Source organism: Typopeltis vanoorti, chromosome 4 (genome assembly GCF_054136105.1).
Source record: "Typopeltis vanoorti isolate ZY-2024b chromosome 4, IOZ_Tvanoo_1.0, whole genome shotgun sequence".
Taxonomy (NCBI): domain Eukaryota; kingdom Metazoa; phylum Arthropoda; class Arachnida; order Uropygi; family Thelyphonidae; genus Typopeltis; species Typopeltis vanoorti.
In genome coordinates, this window is record NC_143552.1 from 71,819,858 (window position 1) to 71,835,088 (window position 15,231).

The following is a 15,231-nucleotide window of genomic DNA, read 5'->3' on the forward strand; positions in this document are numbered from 1 at the left end:
TTTTCTTTAAAAATTTTCTCTCCTTTGAATTCTTCACCTTATTGCTCTTTCCATTCTCTAAATATGCCTAGAACTTTGTCACAACATGCTTTGTCAACTTTGTAGGTATTCTTGCCTTTTTACATATTGCCAAAACAAACTAGGATGTGGAATGGTGCCTCACTTGTTGGTTTAATTGCCTTTTTGCAATGAAAAAATGGCATTGTCTTCTTTTGTGGAAAGCAGAATTGAGTGGGATAACTTGGCTGACATCTGTTCAAATAAGGCATATTTCTACTGTCTAGTATAACCTTATATATAACTTAGCATAACCTTAGAAGCTGTCAGTCTCATTAATGGTAACCTGGTCTCCTTTTTCAGGAATGGTTTATAATAACGAAATACTTGTAAAAATTATTTTGCCCTCTTTCCACTCCCTTGGAGATCTACTAGAGCTGAGATTAAATTAAAAAGCCTAGTCAGAGGCAATGCCAGTTCCCATGCACATTCTTGCAAAACCCTAGCTGAGATCCCATCTAATCACAGCTGTATTTACACTGAGATTCTGTAATATCCTAAGAACTTCCAATTTATCCACATCTGTTCTCACATCAGTGTCTGTCACTTATGTTAAAGAAGTAACCTCACCAGGATGATATATCCTTGCAAATTGGTCACTAAGTTCAACTATTTTATCTGCTTCTGTCTCCTCGTTACCATCATCACTCATTAACATTAATCTTACATAGTCATTCTTCCTTTTACTTGCCACATAACAAAAGAACTCTTTGAGATTTCCTTTGGCCTGCTGGCTAAATTCTTCTCATAATCTGATTCTGCCTCTCTTGCCATGCTGGTTACCTTTCTTGCTTGAGCCTTATACTGTTCATGAGTTTGCTGGTCACCTTTCTCTTTATATACCCTCTGCAGCATTTTCTTCTTCTGCAGCTCATGCTTAATGATATTAGTCATCTAACTCCTATCTGATTAACTCTCCTTACCTTAGGTATACAATTTAATATTGCTTACTCTAGATGACCCCATCCCATGCACTACTAATCATTCCTATCCTGCAGTGCTTTATTCCATGGCACAAATTTAAGCTTCTTCCAAAGCTTGTCATAATTACCTGCTTTGTAGTTCCACATATACCCCTTCATGACAGAATATTCCTCATGTTTTAAAATCTCCCAAGTCAAGAAAGCATGTTCAATTTCACCAATCAGGGGACAATATGGTCACCTTGATTATGGATATCTCTTCTGATCCTATGACCAGATCCAATACTTTCCCACCCTTAGTCAACTCCATCACATGCTGCCTTAAGTAATTATCTCTTAATAGGTGTATAAATTCTATTTCCTTCCTGCCATATGATCTTTCTTCCTTCCAGTCTATATCTCCATTGTTGAAGTTCCCCATAATAATCACTCAACCTATACTATAATAAATTTAGTTTAATCCTTTACCCAAGTGTGAGCAAACAAAGTTTGTGCCTGAAAATATCTTCAGGACTGAATATGGTGTTGTACTACCTTACTGGGGTAAGGTAGGTGTTGTACTACCTTACCCCAGTAAGGTAGTACAACACTGGGCAACTTGTAGCAAAGGTGGACCAAGCTAACATCACTCCTATCCCAGTATCTCCCATAATGCAAAACACATCTCCTTGCGGATATGTATAATGTTATGCATTAAGGGATTGGATATGCATTAAGGGATTGAGGTCTCTTTAGTGGGAGCCAGGGCCCGGCTCCCACTGAAGAGACCTCAATAAAGGTCGAAACTAGTCTGGGTAGTGGCCAATCCCTTAATGCAGGGATTCTCAACCTATGGTACGCGTACCACTAGTGGTATGTGAGCCACTGACTTACTGGTACATCTAATATCTTGAATTAAATATAGTGGTAAGCCACTGGAAAAGGTTGAGAACCCCTGCCTTAATGCATAACATTATACATATCCACGAGGAGATGTGTTTTGCATTATGGGAGATACTGGGATAGGAGTGATGTTAGCTTGGTCCACCTTTGCTACGAGTTGCCCGGTGTAGTACTACCTTACCCCAGTAAGGTAGTACTACACCGGGGTAAGGTGTAGTAAACACCTTACTACACCTTACAACACCATATTCAGTCCTGAAAATATTTTCAGGTGCAAACTTTGTTTGCTCACACTTGGATAAAGGATTAAACTAAATTTATCATAGTCTAACCAAGTGAAAAATAAACTTGCAGCATCAACCTATACTAATTTGGCAATGCATGTGTTCCAGATCATCTGTGGAACTCCCTAGCCTATAGCAACAACTAACTGTATATTTTGTCTCACTTGCCTTAATCTCATACCAGACTGCTTCAAACGAACAGCCACCCTCCTGTCCATTTCCTATTCTTTTTGGCTGCAATTCACCTGCTATCATCAGTAGTACCCCTCCCCTCTCCCATTTCCTATCTTCTCTATTTTTCCTGAAAATACTAAACCGTTCACATTGTATCCCTGTAACTACATCATCTGCTGTTAGCCACATCTCACTAATGCCTATAACGTTTGGTGCAGTTGCCCTAACCAATGACAGAAACTCCTCCTTTTTGTTCCTGATACTTCTGGCATTAGTATATAGAAATTGCATCATCCCTTTCAGCCACCACTCACCTTCACTTTCTGAATGGATTACCCTATTCAATATTTTTGCTTGAGAGACTAGATTCCCCACTTAATCTTTCTCACGCTCACTCGCTTCATGGGTACCTTCTCGCATATTAAATGAAATTTCTCTCTATAAGTTACATCTACAAGAGATATGACGTTTCTATAGTAATAACAATGACACAATAACACAATGGTAAGACGCTATAACTTTGCATCTGAGTGTAAATATCTCAAAAATTCTTTTGAGATGGAGAGAGAGAGAGAAACTAATATAATATTTTAGCATGTGTGTACTGCACGTACCAAAAGGTTAGTATAGTTTACAAGAAACTGAAACCTGTTACATTTTTACTAAAAAAGGTCAAAAAAAAAAAAAAAAAGTCTGGTTTAGCCAAAAGAACACAGTTACTGTATTATTAGCATTAATATATATATATATATATATATATATATATATATATATATATATATATGAGAATAAATTTTTAACTTGGGTATATTGTATATTAGGATAACCAAGCAATTTTATATGCTTGGTAATTTTAACTCCTAATCCCAAGTATGCAAACAATTAAGTTTGCGCCTGAAACAAAGTTCAAGTTTAGACTTGAACTTTGTTTCAGGCGCAAACTTAATCAAAGTTCAAGTTTAGACTTGAACTTTGTTTCAGGCGCAAACTTAATTGTTTGCATACTTGGGATTAGGAGTTAAAATAACCAAGCATATAAAATTGCTTGGTTATCCTAATATATATATATATATATATATATATATATATATATATATTTTTTTTTTTTTTTTTCTTCTCTATTTATATCAGTATCTGAATCCAGTACAATCACCAATAAATGAATTTGGTATTACAAGTGAAATTCAAAAAAAATCATTTTTACTTAATTTCTGAAATTTCATTTCTCATCACTGTAGTGGTCTCATTAAGCTTAATGCTTTTGATTATAAACATAGCTTAATTTTAATATGTAAAAATGTAATAAAATAATAAAATATGTAAAAATTATGAATATGACAAAATACGTCAGTGTCTTCTTTTATAGATCTTCAATAATTCATGTTCTAGAGGTACCTTCCTTTCTTCCTGCATATCATCAATGAAAAAGAAATGTCATTTATATTATGCTGCGCTTAAAAAATGTAAAGCATAGATCTCCAAAATTATGGTCTAGGTACGGCTTAAATCCATATGGATTGGTCTGAAAGTTAAAGCCTAGATATATATGAATGAGAAATATAATTGCATGTATATATCTACAAAGATCCAACTCACTCATAAAAATGTGTGGAGATCCCTAATCTGATATGCATGAAATCAAGGAGATAAAAATAACTGATGAGTGCAGATAGACTTTGTAGTAAAAGATAAAGAGAACCAGGCACTCTGCATGCTAAGAGATTTTTTTTTCTCCCTTATCTATTACAAAATCACTTTGCAATATTATATCAATTAACTTATGACTAAGGTAGATGTGAAAAAAGTAGGTTAATATTAATTTTTAGAACTTGGTTTCAGAAGAGGGCTTTTGGCTTGCCCTCAGCTCTTGCATTAACTTTTGAGAAAATTTTCTAAAAATAGATCTAGTATTTAAAGAGAGTCAATAACTCCAATTAGCAAATATTAATCAGATAACTGCTTCTGCATAAAAACAAAATAACATGATCATCATCATAGTTTGCTTATTCATAGCTTATAGGTAAGAATAGGGAAAATATTTAAAGAAATATGGATATAGCAACTAATAGAAATAGTCTGTTAAATGAAAGTGAGACAAATTATTCTATTGTGTTCCAACTGGTTTATCATCATCATCATCAAATTCCTGCCACGTACCCTCAAGGGGGTATACAGGATATGATAGTACTATGATAGTACATGAAAAAAATTACATCATTACTAATTTCCTATCTATAATTTTCCTCCAAATCAGTCTGTTACTTGTCAAGACTCCAACATTATCAGATCTTATATTTCTATCGTCTAAGCACTTTGTACCGTATCAATCCACCTATATCTTGGTCTTCCTCTGGGTCGTATTTTTGCCAACCTGGCAGAAAACACTTGTTTTGCTAATCTTTCCTCGTCCATTCTGTTTAAGTGACCATACCACCTCAGATTAGCTCTTCTAACACATTCCTGGATGTTGACAATGTCAAGTTCTTTCCTAATATCCTCGTTTTTAATACGATATTGCCATTGATGCCATCTGTTCATGCCTATAATCTTTCTCAGGACTCTCATATCTGCCGTCTCTAGTCTTTGGTCAAGTGTTTTACTTCTGACCCAGCTCTCAGATCCAAAAGTTAAAACTGGTTTGAACACTGTCTTGTATATAGCTAATTTAGTGTTCTGACTAATTTCTCTCTTATTCCATATGAATTTATTCAATTGACTTCCTACCATACCAGCTTTGCTGATTCTGTTGTCTATTTCTATATTAATTTACCATCTTCACTAAAAATCATGCCTAGGTAGCTGAAATGTTTTACTTGTTCCACAGGTTCTCCATTCACAACACAGTTGACATTTTCAATGATTCTGCCTATTTTCATTGTCTTTGTCTTTTTATTGCTGACCTTCATACCATATCTATTACAACAGCTATTCAATTTAGTCAGAGAATCTTGCAGACTTGTAGCGGATTTATTTAGAAGTATAACATCAACTGGTTTATGAGTTATCTAAATAAACAAAAAAACACCCTTTGATTATGTACTGCCAAAATTGCTTTTGTGGTCTTCTCTTCGTCTATCATTTGTTGGTCCATAGAGAGTCAAAGTGATTATCCAACTTGTTCTGAATGTAGGGGAAGGTACCCATCTAAAATTGGTGTTCTAACTCTCAGTTGACATCTGAATTGATTCATTAGAGGCCCTTCCTGGATTTCTTCAAGAAAGACAATACTGGTTATGTGTTCTTTCCAGGTATATTCTAATACTGATCAAAGATATACTGTCCCAAAGCTACTGATTACATTAACTGTGCAATGAAGTAGTGATGTTTCATGTCTGAGAATCATGTGTATATATATGGCCTCACTTGGATTAAGAAAGACCAATTTTGTCATTTGTGGTAAATTAGAATGTACAAACATTAGTTAGGTTTTATGAAAGTGAAGAGCTCTGTTTCCTTTTCACAATGTGAGTATCTATATAGCAGGGGTGGCCAACTACGTGTCTGTCCTTTTGGAGCCAAAATAATTCCGGTAAGACTTAAAAGAACCGCAACCTTTGACTGATGAGATGGTAGGAGAGTGAGTGAGCACATGGCGAGGTTGTGACGAGCTTTGGAAGAACTGCTTTGACTAATTACACACCTAATTTTAAGAAGCTTACTAAGAAAACGGATATAAGGAAGGCCTCTACTAGTAAATAAGTAACTAAAATATTTGTGTTTTGACTTTAAAATTATTCTAACTGTTCAAACTAAACTCCATTTAATGTGTTTCAAATTAAACTTTTTGTATTGCAGTAATTTTTATTAACCCTGTTTCTCTCTCTCTCTGTCGCTTTTTAATTTTGTTCCTCTTTTTGTTTATTTTTTCCCTGGTAGATCATGAAGAGCCACGTGACGTGTGGACATGAGCAGCATGCAGCTTGCGAGACACGTTGTGGCCACCCCTGCTATATAGGCACGTACATGACAGTATTCAAAGGCTTGTTACTCTTTGAGAATGTGGTCATTTAATTCAATCCTACTTTCCATTTTTATTGTTTAAGAATCAGTGCTGAATTTTTACACAAATTATGGATCTAGGTGGCTTTGGGCAATGTGCATGGCATGTTGGAATCAGTTCAAAACAATATCTACAAAACTTATTCTATACGCATCTGTGTGTGTGAAAATGCACTCAAAGTAAATAATGAAGAGACAAGATGGCAAAGAGGCTATGAAGGACTTCAGTGGGAAAATTTTGAACATCTTTTATCTGTTAGCTGAAAGCCATAGAGAACTTCATTATGAATTTAAGATTAAAGAAATATTTTTATCTTTTACACCTTCTAAAGAAGTGGTTTTAATCATATTCTGTTTCTCAAACAGACAAGGTGTTATATATGACCCAATATGGTTTAGATATAATATTCTCTTATAGATTTTTAGAGGAAGTACACTTACATGCAATTTTCTCTTTAGATCATTTTGGGGGGGGGGGGGGGGGGAGGAGTATCAGACCTTCCCACATGAGATAGAACGGTGGATGTAATTAAAGATATATTACATACTGCATACATTTAGTAATTGTTTCTGACAGTCCTTTCTTTCATGTAAACCTTGGTTGCACACTATAGTGTGCAATCAAGGTGATTCCTCATTTTTTTGAGTGCAGGTGCGAAATTTTGTATCACAAAATTGTTACGTCTAATAAGAAGCCTGTCTTATAATTTTTAGCAAATTGTTTGCAACAAAGTTCAAAATATCAATGATAATGAAATGCATTTTTCTAAATCAATTCGCACATAAAAAAATCATACTGAACACACAAATCACAAATTAATAATAAAAAATATAGTTTCAAATAAAAAAAAAAAAATAGGTAGAGAAAACCGATCCCCAAATTTTAAGGAAGGAAATGTACTCTAAGCTTAAACTAAAAAACATGCCAAGTACAAATTTTAGTATTCTTTAGAAAAAGGAAGATTTACCATCTTTTAATCGCTGCATTGGCTCTCTTAGTTTTCCGCCTTCCTGATCAAGTCTGAGTTTTTTAGCTCGTTTTAAAAGTGTTTCTTTTGTGCAAGGCAAATGAGAAGCTAAATGTGAATAAACCATTGATCTTGAAGTACAAGATAGTTCTCGTGATTTTAATTCGACCCTGAAATTTAAAGAATTTTTTTTTACATATATGAAAACCTTGATGCAATAACAAGTTTATTAATATATCAAGTTTTAGAATAAATAGCAAATTTAAGATGAAACTCTGTTGGACAAATATTCAGATCAAGAAAGAACAACATTCTTGTTCAGTCTTTCAAGTATGCAGTAAAGTAGTATAGTGGGTTTAAATTACAGCTTCACACATGTGAGAGAAAACTAAACAGAATTTATTACTCCTACACATTTCACTCAATATGCCTTGAGCTTCATTCAGGAAAAAGGCAGAAGAATTGGATACAATGTTTTATGAATTAGGAATACAAGAACAAGTCGTACAACACTATGATTAAACACACACATAACCACAGTAATAAGATTTTTTGTAAATAAGTAAAAATAAGTAAATATTTTTTCCTAAGTATCAGGACATCATTAATACAGTTAATTCAAACAATACCAGGGATCACATACGGTTAAGGAACATGCTTATAATGGAATCCCTCTAAGCGTGCAGTAGCACGTTATAGATTAAAATATATATGGAGAGAGAAAAAAAAAACATTAAAATGAGATAACATATTTGAGAAACAGTTGAGAAGAATTGTGGAAGAGAAGTTTGGTGAAGAACAAGCTGGATTCAGGCCAAATAGAGACTGTGAGGATCTGATTTTCACTTTGCGACAAATAGTTGAGAAATCATGGGAATTTAACAGAGTTTTGAGTATTTAAGTTTTGTAGATCTGGAAAAAGCATATGACAGGGTGTCAGTGGGGCATTATATCAAGCACTTAGTCTTTATTTGAGTTGTAAGTCAGCAGTCTGAATTCACGGAAGTACAGGAAGATGGTTTAATGTTAAATCTGGTGTCAGACAAGGATGTACATTATCTCATCTGTTATTCATTATCTACATGGATCACATTATGAAGAAAAGTGGTATTAAATCTGATATCAAAATTGGAGATGTCAATATCAGCTCTTTGCTTTATGGGGATGATGTTCTACTTCTAAATAAATCTGCTACAAGTCTGCAAGATTCCCTGACAAAATTGAATAACTGTTACAATAGATATGGTATGAAGGTCAGCAATAACAAGACAAAGACAATGAAAATACGCAGAAACATTGAAAATATCAACTGCATTGTGAATGGAGAACCTACAGAACAAGTAAGACATTTCAGCTACTTAGGCACGATTTTTAGTGAAGATGGTAAATTAAATATGGAAATAGACAACAGAATCAATAAAGCCGGTATGGTAGGAAGTCAACTGAATAAATTTATATGGAATAAGAGAGAAATTAGTGAAAACACTAAATTAGCTGTAAACAAGACAGTATTCAAGCCAATTTTAACTTATGGATCTGAGAGCTGGGTCAGAAGTAAAACACTTGACCAAAGACTAGAGACCGCAGATATGAGAGTCCTGAGAAAGATTAGGGCATGAACAGATGGCATCAATGGCAATATCATATTAGAAAACGAGGATATTAGGAAAGAACTTGACATTGTTAATATCCAGGAATGTGTTAGCACTTAAACAGAATGAGAGAGGAAAGATTAGTCAAACAAATATTCTCTGCCAGATTGGCAGGAAAAAGACCCAGTGAAAGACCAAGATATAGGTGGACTGATATGGTAAAAGTGCCTTAGAAGATAGAAATATAAGATCTGACAATGTTAAAGCTTTTCTGGTAATAGATTGATTTGGAGGAAAATTGTAGATAGGAAGTTAGTAATGATGTAAATTTTTCATGTAGTACTATCATATCCTGTAAACCACTTGAGGGTAAATGTCAGGAATTTGATGATGATATATAAAATTATTTTACACAATTCAGGATTACAATTTCCTGGGATTTAGGAACATCATTACAGTTCAAATAGGGATTGTGATGTAGGACTGCAGCACTTTCTTTATATAAAAATTTATGTTTATATAAAGATCTATGTAGAAGTTTGCTCTTTTTCCAATGGATCCTATGGTTTGGGTTCTCAATTCTGTGTTGTGTGAGGCCAGATTTCTGCAGTTTGATAAGGCGGATATGGTCTTGACGTTATCTGAGTATGTTTAGTCATGAATGCTCCACAGGTTTCATTATACAACAAAGTCATACAACATGCATATAATATGACGTTGCAGCTGCAGTTGTACAAGCAGGATGAAACACTGTTAGAGTTCAAAAGTGATTATAGATGCATAATTAATTTTAAAAAATTACAAACAATTAACAGCAATTACTTCCCAAAACTTAGGTGGGCATACAGCCTTTCAATTAAGGATGGTAGCATAGGGCTACAAATGATTCAAAAAATAAACGACCAAATTTTAACCTAATGTAGTGTATCATCCTGGTATTGTTCCATTGAACTCTATGTCTAGCATCGATGATACAAGAAGCAAGGCCTGAACCTTCAAATTCCAAAAACATTATATAGTCTTAATGTTCCTTGATGCTAATTGTAGCAGAATGGCCATCTGTCCAAAGTAGCAAAGATGTCAAGATCTGGGTATTCAATAAACAACAAACAGGGAGGTGATAATATATCTTTGATAGTGGTCAGAAAGATGACAACTTCTGGATTATATTTGTGAAGTATCCTTGCTATTTGTTCAGATGTTCCTTCAAGGTAGGGTATTTGGATCCATTTAATATCAGATTGTAATCTGGGAGAAAGATGATAATTATTAATTATTTTTTATATTGAGGTTTGCTATATACATTAAAGTAATAGAGTGATTTTATTTTTTTTAATTCTTCTAAACAGGAGGAAAGATCCAGAAGAACAAATTGTGTGTGCTGTCCCAAAGTTTTTTTTTTGTGTGTCTGTCTAGTAGCAGTAAAGTAGCTACCTCAGCTGCCAAAGCTGGTTTTGTGAAACAGAATTTTACTAGCTTAAAAAAAAGGAGGGGGGGTGGGGAAATTGTCGGTATTTCACTGATGAGAAACTTCAGTGCTATGACATGATAATTTATTTAGTGGCAATCTTGCATTTTTTTTGGTTCCATGAAACAGTAATAGATACATAGTTTAATAGGTGCATAATTTAAATTCAATGATAATTCAAAAAATGATTTAATAAATTTAGTTTAATCCTTTATCCAAGTGTAAGCAAACAAAGTTTGCGCCTGAAAATATCTTCAGGACTGAGGTAAGGTAGTGCAACACCAGGCAACTCCGAGAAAAGGTGGACCAAGCTCTCATCACTCCTTGTCTCAGTATCTCCCATAATGAAAAGCACATCTCCTTGCGAAGATGTACACTGCTATGCATTAAGGGAGGGCCAGTACCCAGACCTGTTTCAACCTTTATTGAGGTCTCGTCCGTGGGAGGCAGACCCAAACGTGGAGATACAAAGGCAGAAGCAATAGGAGAGGTCATATTTATCTACAGGAGTTGCCAACAGGTATACCACCTTATTATTAAATTACTCTGGATTTAGAGAAAGATGTTGGAAGTTTATTTATCACTGGCATAGACTATAATAAATTTAGTTTAATCCTTTATCCAAGTGTAAGCAAAAAAAGTTTACACCTGAAAATATCTTCAGGACTGAGATACATAGCATATACATGTCGGCAAGGAGATGAGCTTGGCATTATGGGAGATACTGAGACAAGGAGTGATGAGAGCTTGGTCCACCTTTGCTCAGAGTTGCCTGGTATTGCACTACCTTAACTCAGCCCTGAAGATATTTTCAGAGGCAAACTTTGTTTGCTTACACTCGGATAAAAGATAAAACTAAATTTATTATAGTCTAACCAAGAAAAATAAACTTCCAACATCTTTCTCTAAATCCAGAATAATTCAATAATAAGGTGGTACACCTGTTGGCAACTACTACAGGTAAATATGACCCTCTCATATTGCTTCTGCCTTAATATCTCCACGTTTGGGTCTCACGTTTGAGGTAAGGTAGCGCAACACTAGGAAACTACAAGCAAAGGCGGACCAAGCTCTCATCACTCTTTGTCTAAGTATCTCCCATAATGCAAAGCACATCTCCTTGCGCACATGTATACTACTATGCATTAAGGGAAGGGCCACTATCCAGACCGGTTTCAACCTTTATTGTGGTCTTGTCAGTGGGAGGCAGACCCAAACGTGAAGATACTAAGGCAGAAGCAATAGGAGAGGTCATATTTACCTATAGGAGTTGCCAACAGGTGTACCACCTTATTATTGAATTACTCGGGATTTAGAGAAAGATGTTGGAAGTTTATTTTTCACTTGGTTAGACTATAATAAATTTAGTTTAATCCTTTATCCAAGTGTAAGCAAACAAAGTTTGCACCTGAAAATATCTTCAGGACTGAAATACATAGCAGTATACATGTCCGCAAGGAGATGTGGTTTGCATTATGGGAGATACTGATACAAGGAGTGATGAGAGCTTGGTCCGCCTTTGCTCGGAGTTGCCTAGTGTTGCACTACCTTACCTGAGTCCTGAAGATATTTTCAGGCGCAAACTTTGTTTGCTTACACTTGGATAAAGGATTAAACTAAATTTATTATAGTCTAACCAAGTGAAAAATAAACTTCCAACATCTTTCTCTAAATCCAGAGTAATTCAATAATAAGGTGGTACACCTGTTGGCAACTTCTATAGGTAAATAGGACCTCTCCTATTGCTTCTGCCTTAGTATCTCCACGTTTGGGTCTGCCTCCCACTGATGAGACCTCAATAAAGATTTAAACAGGTCTGGGTAGTGGCCCTTCCCTTAATGCATAGCAGTATACATGTCTGCAAGGAGATGTGCTTTGCATTATGGGAGATACTGAGACAAGGAGTGATGAGAGCTTGGTCCACCTTTGCTCGGAGTTGCCTGGATATCTTCAGGAGCAAAGTTTGCTCCTGAAGATATTTTCAGGAGCAAACTTTGTTTTCTTACACTTGGATAAAGGATTAAATTAAATTTATTATAGTCTAACCAAGTGAAAAATAAACTTCCAAAAAAAATGATTTAGTTATTTAAAATTACTCATTATATAATACATGGAATTCAAGCCATCATTGGTGCACTGGCAACTAAATCAAAGATAGATATATAAATACAACAATAAAACGAAAGTTTTTTTTTTATTTTTTATTTTTAAGTTTTTAGTTATTAGAGAGGATAGCTGACTTTAAGGACAAAGAGAATGTTGTTCTTGTTGGTAAACTAAACAAGACAGTATAAAATGACTCAGAAAAAGATGTTCTAGAAAAATTTTAAAAACAGAGCAAAGTATGATGATAATGTAAGAACCTGCTGAATTCCATGTTCCAAAATAAAAATGTATTAATTTCACATGCAGAGAACACACAAATATAAAGGTCTTTTTGACTATTATTGTTAATAGTGAAATCTGAATGCTGTTTCAGAACACAAGAGCACACTGTCCTATCCTACAAATGTCATCTTCATTCAGGAGGTTGGCAATAACAGATTTCCATATATTACTATCTTAGGCTATTCAATTATTCGTAGTTCAGCTCTAACAGTGCTTTAATGTTTTCTTCACCTCCCCCAGTCATTCCGCTCTTCTTTCTTTCTTTCTTTCTTCTTCTCTCTCTCTCTCTCTCTCTCTCTTAAGACTTCAAAGTCCAATATGAGATATTTTTTCTTTTCTGAGTGTTCTTTATTGCTTTCATTTTAGTAAGCATCATCTCCAGAACTTCTTTGGGTTCATGAGATATTCAACTCTTCTGTACATTCACATCTCAAAACTGTCAATTAATTATTCTAATATCTTCTTTGTTTATGATCCAGATTTCCATTCTTTACAGAAAAGACTCAATAAAGCACTTAATCATTCTGAATCTAGTTTTTTTTTTCCGCTTCTACTTATTTCCACTGATGTTGGTATATTTTTTTTTCTGTTAAAAGCTGATTCTGAATTTCTATTCTTCTCCTAATCTCTCATTATTATTATTAGAGACGTACTAGAAATCAAGGCTCAGAGGGAGGCTATACATACACACCAGTAGTCATACCTTCTCTTAAACTAATACATGCTAGATGCACTCATCCGTTCTAGATGGTTTCATTCACTCACTGCTTTCTTAAGAGCACACAAATTTAACTTGCATGAATGTTCCCTTATCTTCTCACCAACTTCTATATAATGAAAAATTTCATCAACTAATAAATATCCCATAACACCCTTTCAGAAGTTTATAGGCCTCCATGATATCACCTATTTACCAGTGTTTGCAGTCAACATATTCTCAATCTATCTACATTCCATAATCCTGATATCATGTTTGTACCTGTTGAATTGGATTTTAACAGTATTGATGCGAACACAGATTGATAAGAAAATAACTATTTATTAACTTAAAAGCTAATATTTCGCTGGTATTATATCCAGCATCTTCAGAGCACACAAACAAAGTTTGTTACAATAGCAAGACAACCACAATCTAGTGTAACAGTGTGGCTAGTACAAGTAATTGCAATAATAAGGCACCATCTAAGTTTAAAAAATAAATAAATAAAAAATAAATAAAAAAAAAACAGTAGTCCAAAGTTTTGAAAAAATAGTACTCTTTGAAAGTATTACGGGAACAGGTATACACTATTCACCGAGAACTTTCAAAAATAAATTCTTCCATCAGTGTGCTAACGTGATATGCTTACTATCTGACATTTTGAACCCGGAGCTATGGTATATCCTGGATAGAATCTCCGACTCTACAGCCAACAAAGAATTCACCAAAGTTAAAAACCAGCACCAGAAGAAATTTGAAATCCTCCAACAACGTAGCAACACATTGCTACGCAGCGGCTGCAATTACATCAAGATGGCGCCATTGTGAACTTATAATCGGTAACCTTAACTAAAGAAGCCACGAGTGCATTAAGTCATGGACACAATTTTGCCGTTACTCCTAAAGAAGTTCCAAAAACCAAAATAATGGCTTCCGTTGAACATGGGATATATGACCTGCCTCCAGCAGTAGCCAATAATATTCGGTTAGACGTGGCCAATATCCTAATCCATTCTAAGCCTCCCAAAAATAATAACCCACATAAAGAAATAATGGCTCTAAAAGAGCTACGCAATAATAACCACATTACAATAACCAAATCAGACAGAGAAAACACAACTGTAGTAATGGATACAACAGAATATGGAAGCAAAATGCATGCACTTCTCCAAGACCGGTCAACATATCAAATTATAGATCGAGATCCCACCAACTCACAAAAGAATAAGGTGTGCAAGTTATTGAACAAAATCACTTCCTGGCCAAAAGAAACAGTCAACAAACTCAAACCTTTTCATTAAAACACCCAGAATATATGGAACTCCAAAAATTCACAAACAAGGTACACCTTTACACCCTATTGCAGATAGTATAAACAGTCCTACATATAAACTTGCTAAACATTTAGCCAAACTACTAGCCACTTTCACAAACAATTCTCCCTCTTTTGTTAAAAATTCTGCCCACCTAAAAAAAGTATTTTAGAAAACCACACCTTAAAAAGTTCAGACTTAATGGTGAATTTTAATATCACCTCACTATTCACGAATATACCATTAACTGAAACCCTAAATTTACTAAATTCACATTTTCCCCCTAATATATTTCAGCTATTTAAATTCACAGTACAGGCGGGTTATTTTACATGGAAAGGGAAAATATACAAACAATTAGATGGGACAGTTATGGGATCCCCCCCCCCCCCCCAGCCAACTTCTACATAGAACATCTGGAAAAGTTAGTTATTGACACAGCCACTCTCAAACCTAGTCTCTGGCTATGCTATGTTGATGTGT

The 15,231-nt window shown here is 34.7% G+C and overlaps 1 protein-coding gene across 3 annotated transcripts in view; it reads right to left on the reverse strand.

The window, feature by feature from the left end:
- Nucleotides 1-15,231, reverse strand: part of LOC150107401 (uncharacterized) — a 384,774-nt gene that overhangs the window by 150,740 nt on the left and 218,803 nt on the right. For all 3 annotated transcript variants that reach the window (XM_090391269.1, XM_090391268.1, XM_090391270.1), the window contains exon 8: nucleotides 7,288-7,457. In XM_090391269.1, the coding sequence (XP_090247395.1) occupies nucleotides 7,288-7,457 (170 nt within the window). The remainder of the gene's footprint in view (nucleotides 1-7,287; nucleotides 7,458-15,231) is intronic.